The following is a 17306-nucleotide window of genomic DNA, read 5'->3' as shown; positions in this document are numbered from 1 at the left end:
GCAACACGGGATGAAAGACAGTGCCAATGAAGGGGTCCATATGCAGCAGGGTCCAGCTTAAGTCCTGAACCCCAGTCAAGGTCTCACCTCTGGGCAGGTGTCAGGCTAGCCTTGGCCTGGGCATTTCCAGGAATAGGGACTTGAAGCCTTGTGTCCAAGCTTCTTTCAGGGGTGTCGCTGGACTTTCCCCTCCTATATCAAGTTACCCTGACCCCCAAGACTGGGGCCTTGGCCTCAGGAAAAGCAGACAAGCCACCTTGGGCTGGAGGCCACTCCTGGGTAAGGATCTGCAGAATCAGAGGTGTGGTGACTGGGCCCATCAGTAGGTAACTACTACCATACTATCAGCAGGGCTGAGAGCCTGCACAGAATGACCACTTTGGCCCCACACAGCCACAGCTATGAGAGGAATTCCAGGAAGGAACCACCAAGGCCCTGGTCAGCTGGAGCAGCTATAACAATGTGCCCAGCCAGCCTCTCCCTGGATGGTCTGTACCTAAGGCCATATTGTTTGCTCCCAAGTTAAGCACCCCTCCCCACAATGCTACATCCATCTGGTTATTCTTACCCCAACCCCAGCCTCTTTAATTCTACCTACTCACCTTCTAATTCTAGCCTCCCATCTCTGGCCTGGTGGAGCACGGCACCTACCTTCAGCCTCCCTTCCCTGACTGCTTCAGCCCCCTCCTCTCCAAAATAGACCCTGTCTTTCCAGTGTCAGGTCCCAGAAGCTACACTAACACCCACAGCCCTCTTCCCAGTCCCTCTGAGGCACTGGCCTCGGCTTCCCTCAGAGCCTTTGCAATATACCAAGCCCTGTGTTGCCTTCCCATAGGCAGCAGGGCCAGGGGCTACAGGCACTCGCCTCCCAAGCCATCCAACTTCAATGCTCCCCTGCCACTTGGGCAGCTGTGAGGGTGACAAGGAAAATACAGCTGTACCACATCCAACCCAGCACCCAGCTTCAATGTGGCTATCCCCTCCTCCCTGGTCTGGACCCCACCACCCACTTCTTCCTAGCATGTTGTTGCATGGTTCATGGTCTTCCCCACTGGATGGTGAGCCATAAGGATGGAGAACACACAAGTCCAGCTTTGGCTAGTCCAAGATCACCTCTCTGGGGGGGATCAATGCCCCATTCCTAGATGGGTCTTCACCAGATGGACCTCAGCAGTTGACCTGAGGATGGACACATGGACCAGGCTGGCCAATAGGAAGTACCCTGAGACTGGATGGAAACAGCAGGAGGGTCATCAACTGCAACATGGAGATGGCCTACATGAAAATAATCAGCATGGAGCAGGGCGGCTGAGAAGAAAGAATGGGGAAAGAGAAAGAGAGGGAGACTCAGTCTGCAGGGGTCCTCTGAGTCCCGGAACCAACCAAGTGTGAAGCCTGAGGAAGGTGGGGCGATTGAAGTCATGTTGGCCCCAAATCCAAGCTGTTTGAGGCTTCTGAGCCCCTTTCCTCACCCCAAACATCTCCAGTACTCAGCTCTCAGGGGTAAAGACAAGAAAGGATGCTGGGGGTATGAAGCTGGGACAACAATAGGGCTGAAGGAGGAAGGAGACTCCTTAAGGGACAGGAGAGGAGGCTCAGGACAGCTCTGAGATGCAATACTGAACATAGAAGGGCCCAAAGGAGGAGTTACAGAGAGACATGGCAGGCATCAGTCCACGGGGCCAAAAGCTGCCAAGGGTACTCAGGCATGCACAAGGCAGGGCCTCCGAGGCTGCGGCCGAGACGCACGCCAGACCAAGATCTGAACAGGTAAAGGCGACTCTCCTAAGGTGAAAATGGGATCGGGGCAGGTCCGAGGAGGTGCTGGAGGTGAGGGGATGAAGCCGACGAGGTGAGGACAGAGGACGATGAAAAGTGGATGCCAGTCTGGGTCCTGAGTAGGTGCTGGGGATGAAAGAGCTTCAGGACGAGTCCGCCAAGGTGAGGACTGCGGACCCGGGTGGGGTCAGATGGCGGAGAAGGACCCATGAGCACACAAGCCTGACCCCACTACGGCGCCGACCGGATCGTCCAGACCACGTCTCCCACAATACTCTGGGCGGCGACGGCGCGCCGCCACAGTGAAGGGAGCGGACGTGCCCGGGGAGTCGCATTCGGACTCGTCAGGGCTGAGCTGTGGAATCTGACACTCGCCACTCACTAGCTTGATGACTTCGGTGGGGATGGGCGGAAGTCGCTGCCCCGCGGGGCGCCTTTCCCTCCCGCCGTCCGAGGCACGCTGAGGTGTGATTGGATGGAGGGCTGACCCCGCCCACATCCCCACTCCTGACAGCCGCGGAAATGCAGAGGCTGCAGTGTGTCTTCGCTGGAACCCGGGACCGCTCCAAGAGCGGGCCCGCTTGGCACTTTCGTCCAGTTCCCCAAGTGTACCCAACCTCGGGCAGGATTTCCCCTGCACCCCTGTTAACCTCCACAGTGCTCACCACTCTCTGGCATAATACACATTTTGCTTACCTCAATCAGAATCTCCACGTGCGGGTATATTTGGGTTTGTGATGGGACACTGAGGGTGCTCGACCCCTCACCTTCTGGGCAACGCCCCTGGCTTCCCCCAGGTTCTGACCTGAGGCTATCATTATCCCTTTGTCTGAGACCTACAGGGTTAAAGACCTTGTCTGCCCACTCCTGCCGCGCTCTGCATGGGTACAACATAGAACGGACGAACCTCGAGCAAAGCGTCCGCATCTGCCCCACTCAAAAATGGCGGCCAAAGCCATTTCCTGCCGGGTCCGGCGAGCGCCCCCGGAAGTGACCATAAGACAACCGAATCGTCATCTCCACCAACGGAAATACCCGAGTACCGCCGAAGGAGCCCGAACTCCAAACTCCATCGCCAAGCAAGGCGGGTTTAAGGAGACTGCGCAGACGCAAAACGCAGGCGGCGGAAATATCCGAAGCGGCGGGGCGCCCGAGGCCGTTGCCGACCTCTGCGCCGAAGCCGCTGGTGCCGCAGAAGCCGAGCCTCCTCTAGTACGCGGCCACCGCTAGTGCAGCCGCCGCCTCATCCTTCCCCTCTAAGCCGCAGACCCCTCGGGGAGGAATTGATTGAGCAGGCGAGCGGCGCGGCCCAAAAAACGCACCTGGGCCTGAGAAGACCAGAGCGGGCGAGGGGGCGGAGGGAGCGGCCGGGGAAGGTAGGGGCGGGGCCTAGCAGGCCCGAGAACAGCCGAGTTCGTCCGAGGGCCGCCGAGCGACCCCGAGGCGCTGGGCCAGGCCGGAGCCGGACTACGGGAGCCGAGGCGGGCCGCGCGGTGGGCGCGGGGCGGAGCGGCGCGGCAGGCCGGCCGGGCGGCAGCAGCAGCAGCAGCGGAGGAGGCCGCGGCGGCGGGTCAGAGGAGCGGAGGCAACGCAGGCGGCGGCGGGGGGCCGGGTGGCCGGGGTCCCTGGCCCCGCGGCGGCGGCAGCGGCGGCGGCGGCAGGATGATCAAGCTGTTCTCGCTGAAGCAGCAGAAGAAGGAGGAGGAGTCGGCGGGCGGCACCAAGGGCAGCAGCAAGAAGGCGTCGGCGGCGCAGCTGCGGATCCAGAAGGGTAGGGGGTCCGGGGATGGGGTTTGGGGACCGGGGGTCGGAGGTCGGAGGTCAGAGCCTGGGAAGGGAGGATGTGGGAGTCAGAAGTGGGGTAATGCGGTCACTGAAAGTCAGAGATGGAGAGCTGCGAGTGTGAGGGATCGGAAGTCAGAGTTTAAGGGTTGGAGTGTTGGGGGAATCGGGGGTTGGGTAATGCAGTCACGGGGAGGGGTCAGAGATGAGGGCCCAGTATGGAGGATTTGGCGTCAGGTCCTAAGGACCCAAAATCTCAGGGTCAGGCAGTGGAGTGGGGCTCTGGGGACTGGAAAGTCTGGGGGTCAGATGGGAACGTGGGTTTGGGGTGACAGGCTGAGAAGAGAGGGATAGTGAGGGCTGGGACTGGAGATATGAATAGGTGAGGATGTAATGTGTTATGCTTGGGTCTCTGGGAACCTCAGAGTCAGACGGCTAGAGTAGGTTGGGGGCCCAAGACTCATGGGTCTGGAGGTCACAGCAATTTGGGATTTGGGGTGATAGGTGGAGTAGGGAAGGGATAGTGGTTTCCAGGGATTGGAGATAGGGATGAGGGAGAATTTAGGCTGTCGAGCTGGGAATCTCAGAGTCAGGCGGAGTAGGGAATGGGGTGGGGAGACCGGGGACTTGAGAGTGTAGGGGTCAGATGAGAACCTGGGTTTGGGAGACAGGCAAAGAAGAGGAGGGAAAATGGATACTAGGGAATGGTGTAAGAGAATGATTTAGGATATGGGGGGAACAGGATCCTCGAGTTTGGGTGGATAGGTAGATATTGGAAAGTGGAGGTCATGGTTGGGAGCCTGACGTTTGGGGTGGTCAGAGGCTGTCGGAGGTCAGGGTTTTGGGGGCCACGTGGGAATGGGGGCCCTTGGGACCTGGCTTGGGGAGACTTGGGGCTGTGGATTCAGAAAAGTTGGAGTTTACCCTAGGCCAGGAGCTGGGACACACAGCTGGAATTGAACATGTGTGTTTCGGATATGCTGTGGTTCCAGAAGAGCCCACCTGGAGACTGGGGAGTGGGAGAGGGTTGGCAATGTGGAGCAGAGGCCCGGGGTCCAGGAGCAGGCCACAGAGGCTCTGCAAATGCCTGCCCTGAGTACTCTCTCTTTTTTGGGGGGTGGGGGTACAGGGTGTCTGTTGCTGGGGCCTGGAATGCAATGCTATCATCATAGCTCACTGCAGCCTCCAACTCCTGGGCTCAAGCAATCCTCCTGCCTCAGCCTCCTGAGTAGCTGGGAGTACAGGCTTGCGGCACCACACCTAATTTTTTTTTTCTTTTGTAGAGACAGCAGGGTCTTGTTATTGCCCAAACTGGTTTCGAACTCCTGGCCTCAAGCAGTCCTCCCACCTTGGCCTCCCAAACTGCTAGGATTACAGCCATGAGCCACTGGCCTCTTTCTCACTTTCTTCCTCTCCCTCTTTCTATCCCCCTTCTTTGCTGCCCAAACCCAGATATAAACGAGCTGAACCTGCCTAAGACGTGTGATATCAGCTTTTCAGACCCAGACGACCTCCTCAACTTCAAGCTGGTCATTTGTCCTGATGAGGTGAGGGCCCACATGGCTGGACTCCAAGGAGCAGACCAAAGATAGCCCCACCAAGGGGACGGAAAACTGGTTTGCCCATCAGGCCCTGTGGGACGGGGCCCTAACACCTTCTTCTTTTCTCCCCTCCCCTTCCAGGGCTTCTACAAGAGCGGGAAGTTTGTGTTCAGTTTTAAGGTGAGTCCCAGGTGCCCAGGGGTGGCTCCCTGGACTGACAAGGCAGCAACTGAGGCCCTGCTAGGTACCTACCCACCTCCCCTCTTTTTCCTGGAGCCAGGTGGGCCAGGGCTACCCGCATGACCCCCCCAAGGTGAAGTGTGAGACGATGGTGTATCATCCCAACATTGACCTCGAGGGCAACGTCTGCCTCAACATCCTCAGGTGAGGGCACTGGCCCTCTACTGCCCTCCCCATCCCTGCCTGCCGGGCCTCTTTTATGGCCTAGTGGCCATTGCCCCTTCTGGTCTGTGTCCTTTCATTTCCAAGTCATCGTCTTCGTGGCCTGACCTTGCCTGGCCTGACTTCTATGCCCTCCCCCTCAGCTTCTTATATCCTCACTGTCCTGCGCCCTGGGCCTGACCTGTCCAGTACCAGCAGGGCCTGTGCCAACCTCCCACTCACCAGCCCCTGACCCTGATGCTCTTTGCCCACAGAGAGGACTGGAAGCCAGTCCTTACGATAAACTCCATAATTTATGGCCTGCAGTATCTCTTTTTGGTGAGTAGGAGGGGGTGGTTGGGGCTTGGAGGTGGGTGGTTGGCCTTCTGCCCCTCTGGCCTGTTGACCCCCACCTGTACTGGCTATAGGAGCCCAACCCTGAGGACCCACTGAACAAGGAGGCTGCCGAGGTCCTGCAGAACAACCGGCGGCTCTTTGAGCAGAATGTGCAGCGCTCCATGCGGGGTGGCTACATCGGCTCCACCTACTTCGAACGCTGCCTGAAATAGGGTTGGCGCATACCCACCCCTGCCAGGGCCACCAGCCCCAGCATCCCCTGCAAATATTTATTGGGGGCCACGGGTGGGGGGTGGGGAAGGCGGCCGGTGGGGGAATCCCCTGCCTTGGCCTTGTCTCCCCTCCCTGCCACCTGTCCCTAGTTTTTTTTTTTTTAACCACCATGTGATTAAGGTCGGCGCTGCCTCCCCCGACCCACTCACTCATCGATGGGAAATGAATTGGCTTGTCCAGCCCCCCGTCCCCACCGGGTGCTGTCTAGCCCCCACTCTCGGCTGTGGGATGGGTAGGCAAGGGGTGTGGGTAGCTGGGCCCGGGCAACCCACCCCTCCACCACTGGAGGTCCCACCAGGCTATTAAAGGGGAATGTTACTGCATGGCCTCTGCTTCTTCCTTCTATGGGGTGGGAGGGGAAGGTGAAGTCCACCAGGGGCTCCAGAAGCAAGGGTAGTGGAAGGTGTGTGGTCACAGGTGGCATTGGGGCATCGTGCAACAGGCTGCCCAGTGCCTGGGGCAGCCCTGGGGATGATGGGGATACCAGGTCTGAGCCTCAGGTAGGGTGGAATGAAGCCCACTCTGGGATGAGGAGTGAGGACAGGATGCAGTGACCACTGGGGTCCTTCCCAATAAGCCAGCATAGGGGAAAGTACGCACCATTTCCAGCTTTGCTCCTTTTTGGCATGGGGGGTGAGCAACCAAAGTGGAAGAGGCAGTTCCTGCCTGGCACTCTCTGAAGCCTGAGACAGAAGTCAGAGTACCACAGATGATCTGGGCTCTCACATGTATGTGGGACCTACGGGGTGACTGGGCGGAAGGCGCCCGAAGGCACACCACCCTTGTCCGGGATCCGAATTCGGGTCTGCATCGGGTCACTCGGGTGGGACTCAAAGCCGTAGAACACCTTCGGCCCTTCCGCAGAGAAACGGGAGCTGGTGCGCATGCGCCCGGACGCCGGCCTGATCCAGGGCGCATGCGTGCGCGCGTTCTGCCGCCTCCCAGCGTTCCGGGTGTGAGCGGGGTGTGTGACGTCAGGTCGTTTAATCCGGAAACGGCACCGGCGGCAGGGGCGACAGAGCCAAGGGGACTTCGTTGGGGGGCGCACGGGGTATTCGAGCAAGAGGAGCGTGACCCGGAAGCGGAAACGGGTCCCCCGTCCCGTCTCCGGTGAGTGGCCTCTGCTGGACCGCGGATCCCGGGCGGGCGCGCGGGCGGCGGCTAGACGAGGGTTTCTCTTCGCCAGGGCGTCCATTGCCTTGCCTCTCCTTGGGACTTTGGCCTCACCATCAGGGTCCCCAACCCCGCCTTGCCTTTGATGTACAGGGCCCATTGACGCTCCGTTCTTGGTGTACAGGGCGCCCAGTGCCCACAACTGTGTTCTCACCCAGGTGCCCCTCACCCAGGGACACCTCCCGATTCTCAACTTCAGAGCCCCCACATCCACCCTGTTCTTCCCACTCAGGTCCCCCACGGCCCCAAATGCTCCAGTTCACCCATTCATCTCCACCTCCACCTCCAGCCTCACCCCTGGGTCTGGAGAGAGAAGCTTAACTTCCACGCCCTAACCTCTGTGGGCGCATGGTGATGAAGGAACGGCTTCGGCCAGCACACGATGGATGGCTTTCAGGTCTAGCTGTCCCTTCTGTGTCCCCAGGGCAGCCCCAGTGTTCTCAGCTGCTTCCTTTTAGCCCTTCCTTCACGCCTCCTATCCCTGTTTGCCCCTTCCCATTTCTTAAGGCCTTCATGACACCGCTCTGCTTCTTCTCCTTTGGTCCCCCACGCCCCATAGGTAGGCCTCACATCTGTCTCAGGCTTGTCAGTGGGCTCCTACTACCATGGACCTTTTGTTCGGGCGCCGGAAGACGCCAGAGGAACTGCTGCGGCAGAACCAGCGGGCCCTGAACCGCGCCATGCGGGAGTTGGACCGCGAGCGACAAAAGCTAGAGACCCAGGAAAAGAAAATCATTGCAGACATCAAGAAGATGGCTAAGCAGGGCCAGATGGTGAGTTCGGATAGTCAGGGGCAAGGTGCCATCACTCAGGCACTGCTGTAGTAGCAGTAAACAAAACAGACAGGACCCCAAAAGACAGGTGCTTCAAGGAAAATGAACAAAGGGCGAGCTTTCCTCATTTGGAGGTCTGGAAGACCACCTCCAAGGAAGTGATAGGAGAGCCAAGGTTTGAGTGAGGCAAGTGAGCCTGCAGATCTGGGCAGGGGAGTGTGTCAAGCAAACGGAACAGCTGTCAGATGAGAGAGCCTCAGCAAAATGGCAGGCCACTGATGAGCTCCAAGGGTTAGGCACAGGCCTGACAACTCAGAATTGTGGACCATAGTGGGAAATGAGTTGAAAGGTTAACCACAAGGCTGTAAGAAGCCAAAGACAGCCAGAACCAGTAAGGAAACCATTGAAAAAGAACAGACTGTTTAATGGGTAACAGGGTTTTTGCCTATACAACTGGGCAGGAAGTGCCATTTCTTGGAATGGGCAAGGATTCAACAGCTCAGTCTTGGATAGGTTTGTATGTAATTCTGGATAGAGTCAAGGTGTGAACCTGTGTCAGACAGCATGAAACGCAGATTTTTTTGTTTAGGCTAGGGATAGAAATTGAGGAATTTTGTTGAGTCAAGGGGAGTGACTGTATAGCAGTGAGCCCAGGCCTACCCGCCAGCATTTAGGGATCAAGAGTTAAGGACCTTACAAAGGAGTCCAGGGAGTGGTGGCCCATGAGGTAGGAGGGTGAGGTCAGGAAGAGGGAGTAATGACTATTGGCTTAACCCACATAAGGTCTCTGGCGACTTCAGTGAAAATGGTGGAATGGGGGCACCACAACTGCACCATTGCAGTGTCCTTGATACCCTTGTCTACTCCACAGGATGCTGTGCGCATTATGGCAAAAGACCTGGTGCGCACCCGGCGCTACGTGCGCAAGTTTGTGTTGATGCGGGCCAACATCCAGGCTGTGTCCCTCAAGATCCAGACACTGAAGTCAAACAACTCAATGGCACAAGCCATGAAAGGTGTCACCAAGGCCATGGGCACCATGAACAGACAGGTACATTTTTCCTAATCCCCTCTTCCCACCCCACCTGACCCATGAGTACCAGTCTGACGCTCCCCCTTTCAGCTGAAATTGCCCCAGATTCAGAAGATCATGATGGAGTTTGAGCGGCAGGCAGAGATCATGGACATGAAGGAGGAGATGATGAACGATGCCATCGATGATGCCATGGGTGACGAGGAAGATGAAGAGGAGAGGTATGGGGAAACTGATATGTTTGCCTTGCCCTCACCATCGCATATAGCTCTCACAAGAGGTTCCTTGTCTCTTCCCTAGTGATGCTGTCGTGTCCCAGGTCCTGGATGAGCTGGGACTGAGCCTGACAGACGAGCTGTCAAGTGAGTGCTCCAAAAAGGAGGTTCCACTTCCCACCCAAGGCCCAGCAACAGCCCAACTGTCCCTCTCCCTACATTACTCCCCTGTTTTCCTACCCCTCCTTTTCTCCCTACAGACCTCCCCTCAACTGGAGGCTCACTCAGCGTGGCTGCTGGTGGGAAAAAAGCAGAGGCTGCGGCCTCAGCCCTGGCTGATGCTGACGCAGACCTAGAGGAGCGGCTTAAGAATCTGCGAAGGGACTGACTGCCCCCACCACTCGAGGGGTACCAGTGGATGCCCAGGATTGTTATGAAGACCCCTCTGTAATAAAAGAAATTGAACACTAGTTTCTGGGCCTGTGTGACTACTAGCCCCATGTGGGACCAGGCTGGTGTCCCTGGGGTTTAAGAACACGAGTTACTTGGGCAGAGCTCAGTAAAGCAACACTTGGCATAAGCTAAATACCAGATTAGTTGGAGTTTGGGGTTAGGGGTAACAAACCAAGTCCACCTGGGATGTTCAGAGCTTGGTGGCTTAAGGTCAGCTGTGCACCCAGTTCCATCACCCATTCCCAGCCTCTACTCCCAACATGATGAGCTCCTCCCAAACACCTTGGGAGTCTAAGCCGCCATGTGCCAGGCTGCAGTGCCCAACACTGGTCCAGTGATGGGTTACCGAGAATACTTGAGGATGGTCCAGGCCAGCAGATGGGGGCAAGAGGTGGCCAGTCTAACTTGGGATTCCCACTGAGGCTCAGCTGGAGAGTAGCCAAGAGTCATTAAGACAGGGATAATGGTGTCAGTAGTTTCAGCAAGGAATGATGACAAGGACAAAACTGTACCTGGAAGGTCTCTATCTGATGAGAAATAGCTGATAAGAGTGGCCACTGAACCTGGGGGGTCTCACCCTGCCTACTCATCCACAAGATTCCTGACAACCTCTATTATGTGCATCCTTTACCACGCCTGACCCTCCCAACACCAGTCAAGGTCCAGGAAGGATGTTCTTCCTCATTCTCTAGGCATCCACAAAGGTTCAGGCAGGCAGGCTGGGGGCAAAATCTCTCAGGGCCACCAGTGCTTGATGAGGGTGAGGTGATGCAGTCAGAGACCAGGCCCCAAGACCGCAGCCCCCAACCAGCCAGAGCCTGAAGAACTGGTGAAGTTTTTATTAAATCCACAGAAGTAAAAACCATTTATCGTGGGACTTGGGGATGGGGCCACCAAGGAGTGGGAGTCAGGCCACCAGAGGGGTGGGGGTGGGGTGACAGGACAGAGAACAGAGCCAGGCTGGGCTGGCCAAGGGGGACCCAGCCTCAGGGGCCATCACCAGGGCCACCAGACAGCTCCTGGGAGCTCAGGCCAGCACCAGGCAGGCTCAGCGGCGGGGGCTCCACCAGCACAGCAGAGAACTTGGTGTCACCGAAGGCCTCGTTCATGCGCGTCTCGAAGAAGCGCTGCAGGCCGATGATGGACTGCACGTCTGCCTTGTCCTGGGCCAAGCAGGGATGTGGTGGGTAGGTGGGTCCTGGCTCTTTCACAATATCCACCTACCCACAGCCCCCCCCATTCCACAGGCTCACCTCAGTCAACTTATTGAACTGCTTGAACATGCGGCCCACATCCTGGGCAAACTCCTGGGGGGAACTGTAGGGGGGTGACAACTTCTCCTGGAGGCGGGCACGGATGAGGGTCAGATCCAGGGTGCCACCAGGTTGGTCCTGCAGGCAGAGACCACATATACAGGTTGAGGGTGAGGCCCAGCAGTTACCACCCCTTCTTCTCTCTCCTGTCCTAGGACTCACCAAGGAGAAGGTAGAGTCGGTAGCCAGCTGATGCAGGGGGCGGCAAGGTTCATGACAGAACAGGGCCAGCAGGACACGCTCACATTTCTATAGACAGTGCAACAGATGTCACAGTTCTGGGCAATCCCATCAAACCTACAGCTACCCCAACCTGAGCAGCCCCTGCCCTCACCCGCTGGTTGGCTGGTGAGAGCTTGGCCACCACACCAGTGCTGTCCGAGTCCAGGCTGAGGTTGCCATCCTCCTCCTTCAGGTCAGGGAGCACATGGCAGAGTGAGCAGCTCCACTCCTCCCTGGGGGGAAGAGTAAAGGGCTGCACAGGACCCTGCCCAGCCCTCTGTGCTCTGCCCAGACCCCACCCAGCCTTGCACTCACCCTGGCACATCCTGCAGGGCAGGCAGGTGGCAGTCTAAATGGAAGCAAAACTCACACTGGTTGCACATGACCAGGTCACCTGGCTTCTGACAGACGCGGCAAATGGTGGCACTGTCATCCAGGGTGCCTGGGCCACCACCTGGGGCCGAGGTACCCTCAGGAGCCACCACCTCCAGGCCTGAGCTGGTGCTGCCACTGGGTGAGGCCAGGCGGGGGCCCTCAGCACCAGCACCCTCTGCCAGAGCCATCAGCACAGGTTTGGTCTCAGGGCCTTCAGTGGCAGCAGGAGGGGCTCCAATGGCAGCCTCTGTCTCCTCCTCCTGCAAAGTGGTGAGGGAGGAGTGTGAGTGTTGTTCAACAGGGTCCAGACCTGGGTGACAGGCGTCATCCTGTAGTCATGGTTCCCTCAGTCAGGCTCACCTTGACGATGGCCATGCCAGGTAACGGTGGGGCACCAGGAGTTCCTGGGGGCGCAGTCCCGGGCTGACCGGCAGCTGCAGCAGCAGCACCCCGCTCAATAACAATAAGATTGTAGTCCTCAGTTGTGCTGCCCGGGAAAACCTTGAAGACTGGGGGCTGGCTGTCAGCCGTGAGGTCCAGGTCCAGGCGTTCAAGGCTCACTCGTGGCACCTTGCGCATGAGGCCGCTCACCTCACCCTCACCCGAGCGGGATCTGTAGGTGCAACTTGGTGTGAACCCTCACCCTCCATCTATCCTCATCCTTACCTATCCTCCACCCTAGGGAACTGCCATACTCACCGTTTCACGCCTGACACGTGGGGCTCTGCACTTGAGTAGGGATCATCTGCTTAGAGGACAGAAAAAAGTGATCAGCAAGTTGGGATAAACACAGCACACTTACTAAGGCCTTCCATACCCACCAGGCAGACCCGCTCACCTGACCCAAAGCCATAGCCTTCCTGTACCTCCATGAGCTGCAAACAGAGAACAGGTGGCCCTCAGTGGGGTAGGAACCCCATGGGACCTCCTACCCTGCCCCCTCCTTTCCTGGCTCTTCTCCCCTGCTCACCTGGCCACTACCAGAGCCCTGCTTGCTCAGGGTCCCTGGAGCTCTCGGAGGAGCCATGGGTGCAGGGCCTGTTGAGTTGGTGCCAGGACGCTCTGCCACAATCTTCCCTGTGAGAAGAAAATAGCATTAAGTATGTGCAGCACCTAGGGTGGTAATACAGTAGAGCTAGGGCAAAAGATGGACCTACCAAAGGCCTCAGCACTCTTGGTCCAGGCGTTGAGATCCCACTGAAACTTCATCTCACCATGTGGCTCAACGGGATCCACGATCATCTTGAGGGCCCGGTGCAGCTGGAAGTAGATCTGGTGGGGTAGGGCAACAGCACACCAGGAAATGAATAAGGTTCCAGGGAGCTGGGGGCCACCCACTGGAATCCATCACCTGGGAGCCCAGAAGTACACACCAACTTCTTAGAAAGCAGTAGGGCTGTGTTGTTGTCGCTCTCCAGAGCCCAAGAGGCAAAGCGCAGGATGTGCTCCTGGTGCTTCTGGATCTTGGTCATGGTCCAGTGCTGCCGCTCCAGGCGTTCCTGCTGCCCCTCAGTCACCTTCTGCAAGTGGAGAGGATACACTATCAGCAAGGAGGACAGAGAATACCAGAATCCCTCCCCACTCTAGAAAGTGTCAGGAACCAGCAGAGGGGGCCCAGGGACCCTCTTGCCAACCCAAGGCTTACCTGGGCATCATTAACTAGTACACGGCCCCGCTTGTTCAGTTCCTTCATGATCTGCAGGATGGCCATCTTGACATCCACCTGCACACGCTTCTGTACGTCAGACACCTGGCGGATCCTAGGGGGCAGGGCGGGGCAGGGCAGGGCAGGTCAAGCTGCGCAGGGTCTCGCCTAGAACCACCCCACAGCCCTGGCACCTATACTTACGAGCTGCGAACCTCCTTGGTGCTCTTCTGCAATGTTGCATGTTTGTCCCCAAGGCGCTTCACCAACGAGGCCAGGAGCTTTCGCTGGTTCCTCACTGCATCCTCTAGGAACTGGTACCTGAGAGAAGACAGAGATGGGCCTGGGTGCCAAACCTGGAAACAGGTCCCACCCACCCACCGTGCCTTGGGACTCACTGGTGGTCCTTGTGGGCATTAAGCTGGCAGTCTCGACAGGTGAGAGTGTCACAGCTCTCACAGAACAGCACAAGGGGTTCATGCTTGTGTACGTTGCAATAGACAGTACGCTCACCATCCCGAGATTTGGCCGGCCCTAGGGAGTGGAAACCGTAAGGCTGGACCTTGTCCTTGGCCATCCACAACTCAGGCAGCAGATAGAGCTTGGGGCCTCATTTCCACCCTTTCCTGCAACCTTGGGCCACCTATTGGGAAGACCTACAGGATACATGGCAGTGGCCAGGGCAAAGCACAGGCCTACAAGTCCAGGTCTTTGCTCCTAGAACCTCTTGCACCAGCTTAGCAAAGAGAAACATCCCCAGTTCCTTCCAGCTTCTGGTGGTGACAGCATAAAGGATAAGGATGACAGCCTCTGGCAAGATTAGATTACTCCCATGCCCTCTAGTGAATACTTCTCCAAGTGGGGAAACTCAGAATTCTGCCTACAAACCACTATCCACCTGGAACCCTTTCTTCTCTGTTCATGGTAACCTCTCTTTACTAACAGAACACCAGGGTATCTTCCAATCCAAGGGCCCAGAAGAAATCTTGTAGAATCTTCTCAGACTGGTAAAGATGAGATGTCAGACCAGGATCCTCAGAATGGTATCAGGCCCCTTCTCTGGAGCAGGATCCTGGTGCTCAGAATAATGCCACGGAAGACCAATACACCAGTAACCTCCAAAGCCTGTTTCCCCACTAAAAGCTGATCAGGGACGTTGGTCCTCAATGGGCCAAACAAACCTATAACATGTAGTGTCAGGACACAGGTAAGCCAGGCCTTGGCTTCCCCAATGCCACCCATTCCTGCACCCTACCTTTGCCTGCAAGCTCTGGAATGTAAGGCACCCTGTAGACCTCTGCCCATCCCTCCTGGTTCCTCAGGCACCACAGCCACCACCTCCATCCCCATCTTCCCACCAATGCTGTCCTGTGGGATGGGAGGAATCACAGCACAGCTACCTCAGGAGACTCTCAAGTCTCTTTCCACACCAAAGACAGCCCAAAAAACCTTGTAAATACCTAACTAAGCTTTGGATAGGTTGCTAACAAGTCATAGCTAACACAAACTTCCAGAACTCACCATCACTGACAATTCAAGGAGACACGTGAAGATTGTCAAGAAGCCCTGTCCTGATGTGTCATAGTCCAGAGAAGAATCTTAAGCCAGGTACCAGAGAACCCCAGATTTGGTAAGCTCCTCACATCATGCCTTTCCTTTCCTGTATACACTGAGCCCTCCACCACCAGGACCCTGAGAGCTTCCCCCATGGGCCTCCTGGAACCCTCTGTACCCCTGCAGCATGCCAAGGTGTCCTGTGCCTTCCCTGCTCATGGCCTTTCCCCTCCCAGCTAGAACCCCAGGCACAACAGAACCCCAGTCTCCTTGCTTTTGGAGTTCAGCCTATAGACTGTTCAGATGGCATCCCCTAAAAAATAACTCTAGGACCCATCCGTCAGACTCAACCAATGCTATTAACAAGCTCAAGGCACATACAGGAGAACATCTGCAACAGCGGCCTAGGCCTCACATACCAGTGGAACGCACAGTGTGGTCCTTGGTGTACTTCACTCGCTGGTGCGCCTCCACACAAGTCTCACACAGCGGCTCAGAGCACTCCACGCAGTAGCTGGTGGCTGGTGCATTATCCTCACAGCTCGTGCAGCACTGCCAGGCAAAGGCAGGGTCAGAGAAGGCAGGACAACCTGGTAAGTCCACATTTACATCCCAGGAAACAACCTGAAATTAAGGTTGGTCCCTTGACCCAGACTAGGCAACCCACCCAGAGCCTAGGAGAGTGGAAAGAGTAACATCTTGGAACTTGGTGCCAAGCTCCTCCTGGGCAGATGCCCCCTCCCCATAGCCAGAGACCTTCTGGGAGTTGCTGAGGTACGACGCACCTGGTTAGCATCCTGGGCATCAGTGGCAGCCTTGCTGCCACTATCACGCATGAAGTAATTCTCCACGATGTCTTTGGAGAAGCATTGCTGCTTGCAGACAGGGCAGTCCACCACTGCGAGCAGTAGGAGCGTGTAAGACCATTGTGTGCTCCTATCTAGGCTGTGCCCTCATCCCCTTACTGGACCCCGACCCTCATCCCGCGGCAGCCCACACCTCCCCTCCCTGAACCGTCTTTCCTCCAGCTGAAGTCAGACTCCCCATCTCAGTGCTCAGCCCAGACTCTCGTCCCACGCAGGGTCCCGAACCCATTCCCCGTGCACGATCAGGCAAGGCCCTGTCCAGGCCCCCAACCCCTTGCGCAGATGCACCCCCATCTCAGCACCGAGATGCAATCAAAACCTGGAAGTGGGGGGAGGGGCGGCCCCCAGCCACTCCGTACTCACCAGCGCCGTCGCCAGCCGCACCGCCATCCCCAGAGCTGTTGGCGGCGGCGGGCGCCGCGGGTCCAAGGCAGGCACTGCAGGCCGAGTGCAAGCAAGGCAGCAGGCGCGGCTCCCTCTCGGGCCGCAGGCGCTCCCGGCACACGCCACAGTGCTCCAGCAGCTCCAGCGCCTCACCGCCGCCCCCCGCGGGCGACGACGCCGAGGCTGAAGCCGCGGCCGAAGAGGCGGCGGTGCGCTTCTCGCCGCCAGCCGAGCCCTCGCCCGGGCCCGGGCTGCCAGAGGCGGCCGAGGCCGCCGCCGCTGAGGCCGCCGCCGCCGCCGAGGCCGCCATTCACACGCCGCCGGGGGCGCCCGGGGGGGAGGAGGGGAACGGGGCCCGCCGCGCAGGCGCAGACGCGCTCACTGCCAACGGCTGGGCCGCCGCCGCCGCGAGGCCGAGCGCCGCCACGCGCCTCCTGGGCCGCTGCCCGCCGCAAGCGGGGCGCTGCCGAGGCACGGCCGGTTGCTATCTGCTCGCCTCCCGACGGGGCCGTCCGCGCTTCCGCCTCAGCCGCGGCCGAGACCCGCACCACACGCAACAACCACAGCCGCTCACCCGCGCGCCCGCTCGCAGAAAGAGCCGCGGCCGGGGGGCGGGACAGAAATAACTGGCGCCGACGCCGCCGCGCACGCGCATTGGGCGCCGCACGCCCGAGGGCGGGGCCCAGCCGCTCGGCGCGGGAGAGGCCAGAAGTACGCACGCGCCCAGCCCGGCCCTCCCACAGCCAACCCTCCTTCGGCGCGGCTCGTGTGGTGGGGGCGGGGCCTCCGTGATGTCACCGCTGCAATTTAATCCTCGAGCGGGGCGTGCGCGCTGTTCCTAGAACGTGATTTCTCCCCCACCTCCAACTCCAGCCTGCACCAGGGCAGGCCACTGTATGCCCAAGTGCGTGGGCATTCTGCACTCCACCTCGCTCCGCGCCCCTTCAGCCAGCCGGGAGACGTCTCCAGCCGCTGCGTCACCAATAGTTCGGGACACCGGGCAGGGCCGATGGCCAGTGGGCGGGGCCAAGGCCGAGGGGAGGCTGGTGCCGGGGGAGAGGGCGAACGGTCCTCCTCCTGGGAGAGAGGAAGCTCCTGCTCGAGCGAGGAGGCTGACTTTTGGTTTTAACCTTGTTCAACTTGAAAAACAGAAACTTGCCTAAATCAAACGTAGATCACAAGTGGCC

The 17306-nt window shown here is 58.3% G+C and overlaps 3 protein-coding genes across 8 annotated transcripts; 2 read left to right on the top strand and 1 right to left on the bottom strand.

Annotated features, from left to right (window-relative positions):
• The first annotated feature begins 2929 nt into the window (after positions 1-2929).
• On the top strand, positions 2930-6455 carry UBE2M (ubiquitin conjugating enzyme E2 M). Its single transcript, XM_069457320.1, has 6 exons — positions 2930-3550; positions 5014-5108; positions 5244-5282; positions 5383-5486; positions 5759-5822; positions 5912-6455. Exons 1-6 carry the CDS (start codon positions 3442-3444, stop codon positions 6050-6052), a joined length of 552 nt encoding a protein of 183 aa, XP_069313421.1. The 5' UTR covers positions 2930-3441; the 3' UTR covers positions 6053-6455.
• A 613-nt stretch (positions 6456-7068) lies between these two features.
• CHMP2A (charged multivesicular body protein 2A) lies at positions 7069-9777 on the top strand. 5 transcript variants are annotated; one of them, XM_069457385.1, is made up of 7 exons: positions 7069-7223; positions 7519-7683; positions 7846-8059; positions 8931-9110; positions 9183-9313; positions 9393-9454; positions 9568-9771. In XM_069457385.1, exons 3-7 carry the CDS (start codon positions 7892-7894, stop codon positions 9693-9695), a joined length of 669 nt encoding a protein of 222 aa, XP_069313486.1. In that variant the 5' UTR covers positions 7069-7223; positions 7519-7683; positions 7846-7891; the 3' UTR covers positions 9696-9771. The 5 variants fall into 5 exon arrangements, with proteins under 5 accessions (XP_069313486.1, XP_069313489.1, XP_069313488.1 ...); XM_069457388.1 differs by lacking the exon at positions 7519-7683 and having other exon boundaries at positions 7868-8059; positions 9568-9777; XM_069457387.1 differs by lacking the exon at positions 7519-7683 and having other exon boundaries at positions 7069-7347; positions 7868-8059; positions 9568-9777.
• Positions 9778-10584: 807 nt separating this feature from the next.
• Positions 10585-17100, bottom strand: TRIM28 (tripartite motif containing 28). Of its 2 annotated transcripts, none has more exons than XM_069457227.1 (17): positions 16099-17100; positions 15655-15767; positions 15289-15421; positions 13714-13849; positions 13520-13636; positions 13316-13430; positions 13044-13190; positions 12828-12942; positions 12641-12747; positions 12509-12545; positions 12370-12418; positions 12031-12283; positions 11611-11930; positions 11408-11528; positions 11236-11322; positions 11014-11151; positions 10585-10923 (listed from the first exon to the last, which is right to left on the bottom strand). In XM_069457227.1, exons 1-17 carry the CDS (start codon positions 16427-16429, stop codon positions 10747-10749), a joined length of 2496 nt encoding a protein of 831 aa, XP_069313328.1. In that variant the 5' UTR covers positions 16430-17100; the 3' UTR covers positions 10585-10746. The 2 variants fall into 2 exon arrangements, with proteins under 2 accessions (XP_069313328.1, XP_069313329.1); XM_069457228.1 differs by having other exon boundaries at positions 10601-10923; positions 12370-12415; positions 16099-16704.
• Between the last annotated feature and the right edge of the window lie 206 nt (positions 17101-17306).

Source organism: Eulemur rufifrons, chromosome 24, assembly GCF_041146395.1.
Source record: "Eulemur rufifrons isolate Redbay chromosome 24, OSU_ERuf_1, whole genome shotgun sequence".
In the NCBI taxonomy this organism is placed as follows: Eukaryota; Metazoa; Chordata; class Mammalia; order Primates; family Lemuridae; genus Eulemur; species Eulemur rufifrons.
The sequence above is the reverse complement of the archived record's forward strand: the minus strand, read 5'-3'. Positions and strand labels throughout refer to the sequence as shown.

Coding starts and splice junctions, on each gene's coding strand:
- UBE2M (XM_069457320.1), top strand. CDS start 3,442: ATGATCAAGCTGTTCTCGCTGAAGCAGCAGAAGAAGGAGGAGGAGTCG. Junction 5,283..5,382: donor AGTTTGTGTTCAGTTTTAAG/GTGAGTCCCAGG, acceptor TCCTGGAGCCAG/GTGGGCCAGGGCTACCCGCA. Junction 5,823..5,911: donor GCCTGCAGTATCTCTTTTTG/GTGAGTAGGAGG, acceptor TACTGGCTATAG/GAGCCCAACCCTGAGGACCC.
- CHMP2A (XM_069457388.1), top strand. CDS start 7,892: ATGGACCTTTTGTTCGGGCGCCGGAAGACGCCAGAGGAACTGCTGCGG. Junction 9,314..9,392: donor GAGGAAGATGAAGAGGAGAG/GTATGGGGAAAC, acceptor TCTCTTCCCTAG/TGATGCTGTCGTGTCCCAGG. Junction 9,455..9,567: donor CCTGACAGACGAGCTGTCAA/GTGAGTGCTCCA, acceptor TTCTCCCTACAG/ACCTCCCCTCAACTGGAGGC.
- TRIM28 (XM_069457227.1), bottom strand. CDS start 16,429: ATGGCGGCCTCGGCGGCGGCGGCGGCCTCAGCGGCGGCGGCCTCGGCC. Junction 13,191..13,315: donor TACTAGTTAATGATGCCCAG/GTAAGCCTTGGG, acceptor CTCCACTTGCAG/AAGGTGACTGAGGGGCAGCA. Junction 10,924..11,013: donor AGTTCAATAAGTTGACTGAG/GTGAGCCTGTGG, acceptor TGCTTGGCCCAG/GACAAGGCAGACGTGCAGTC.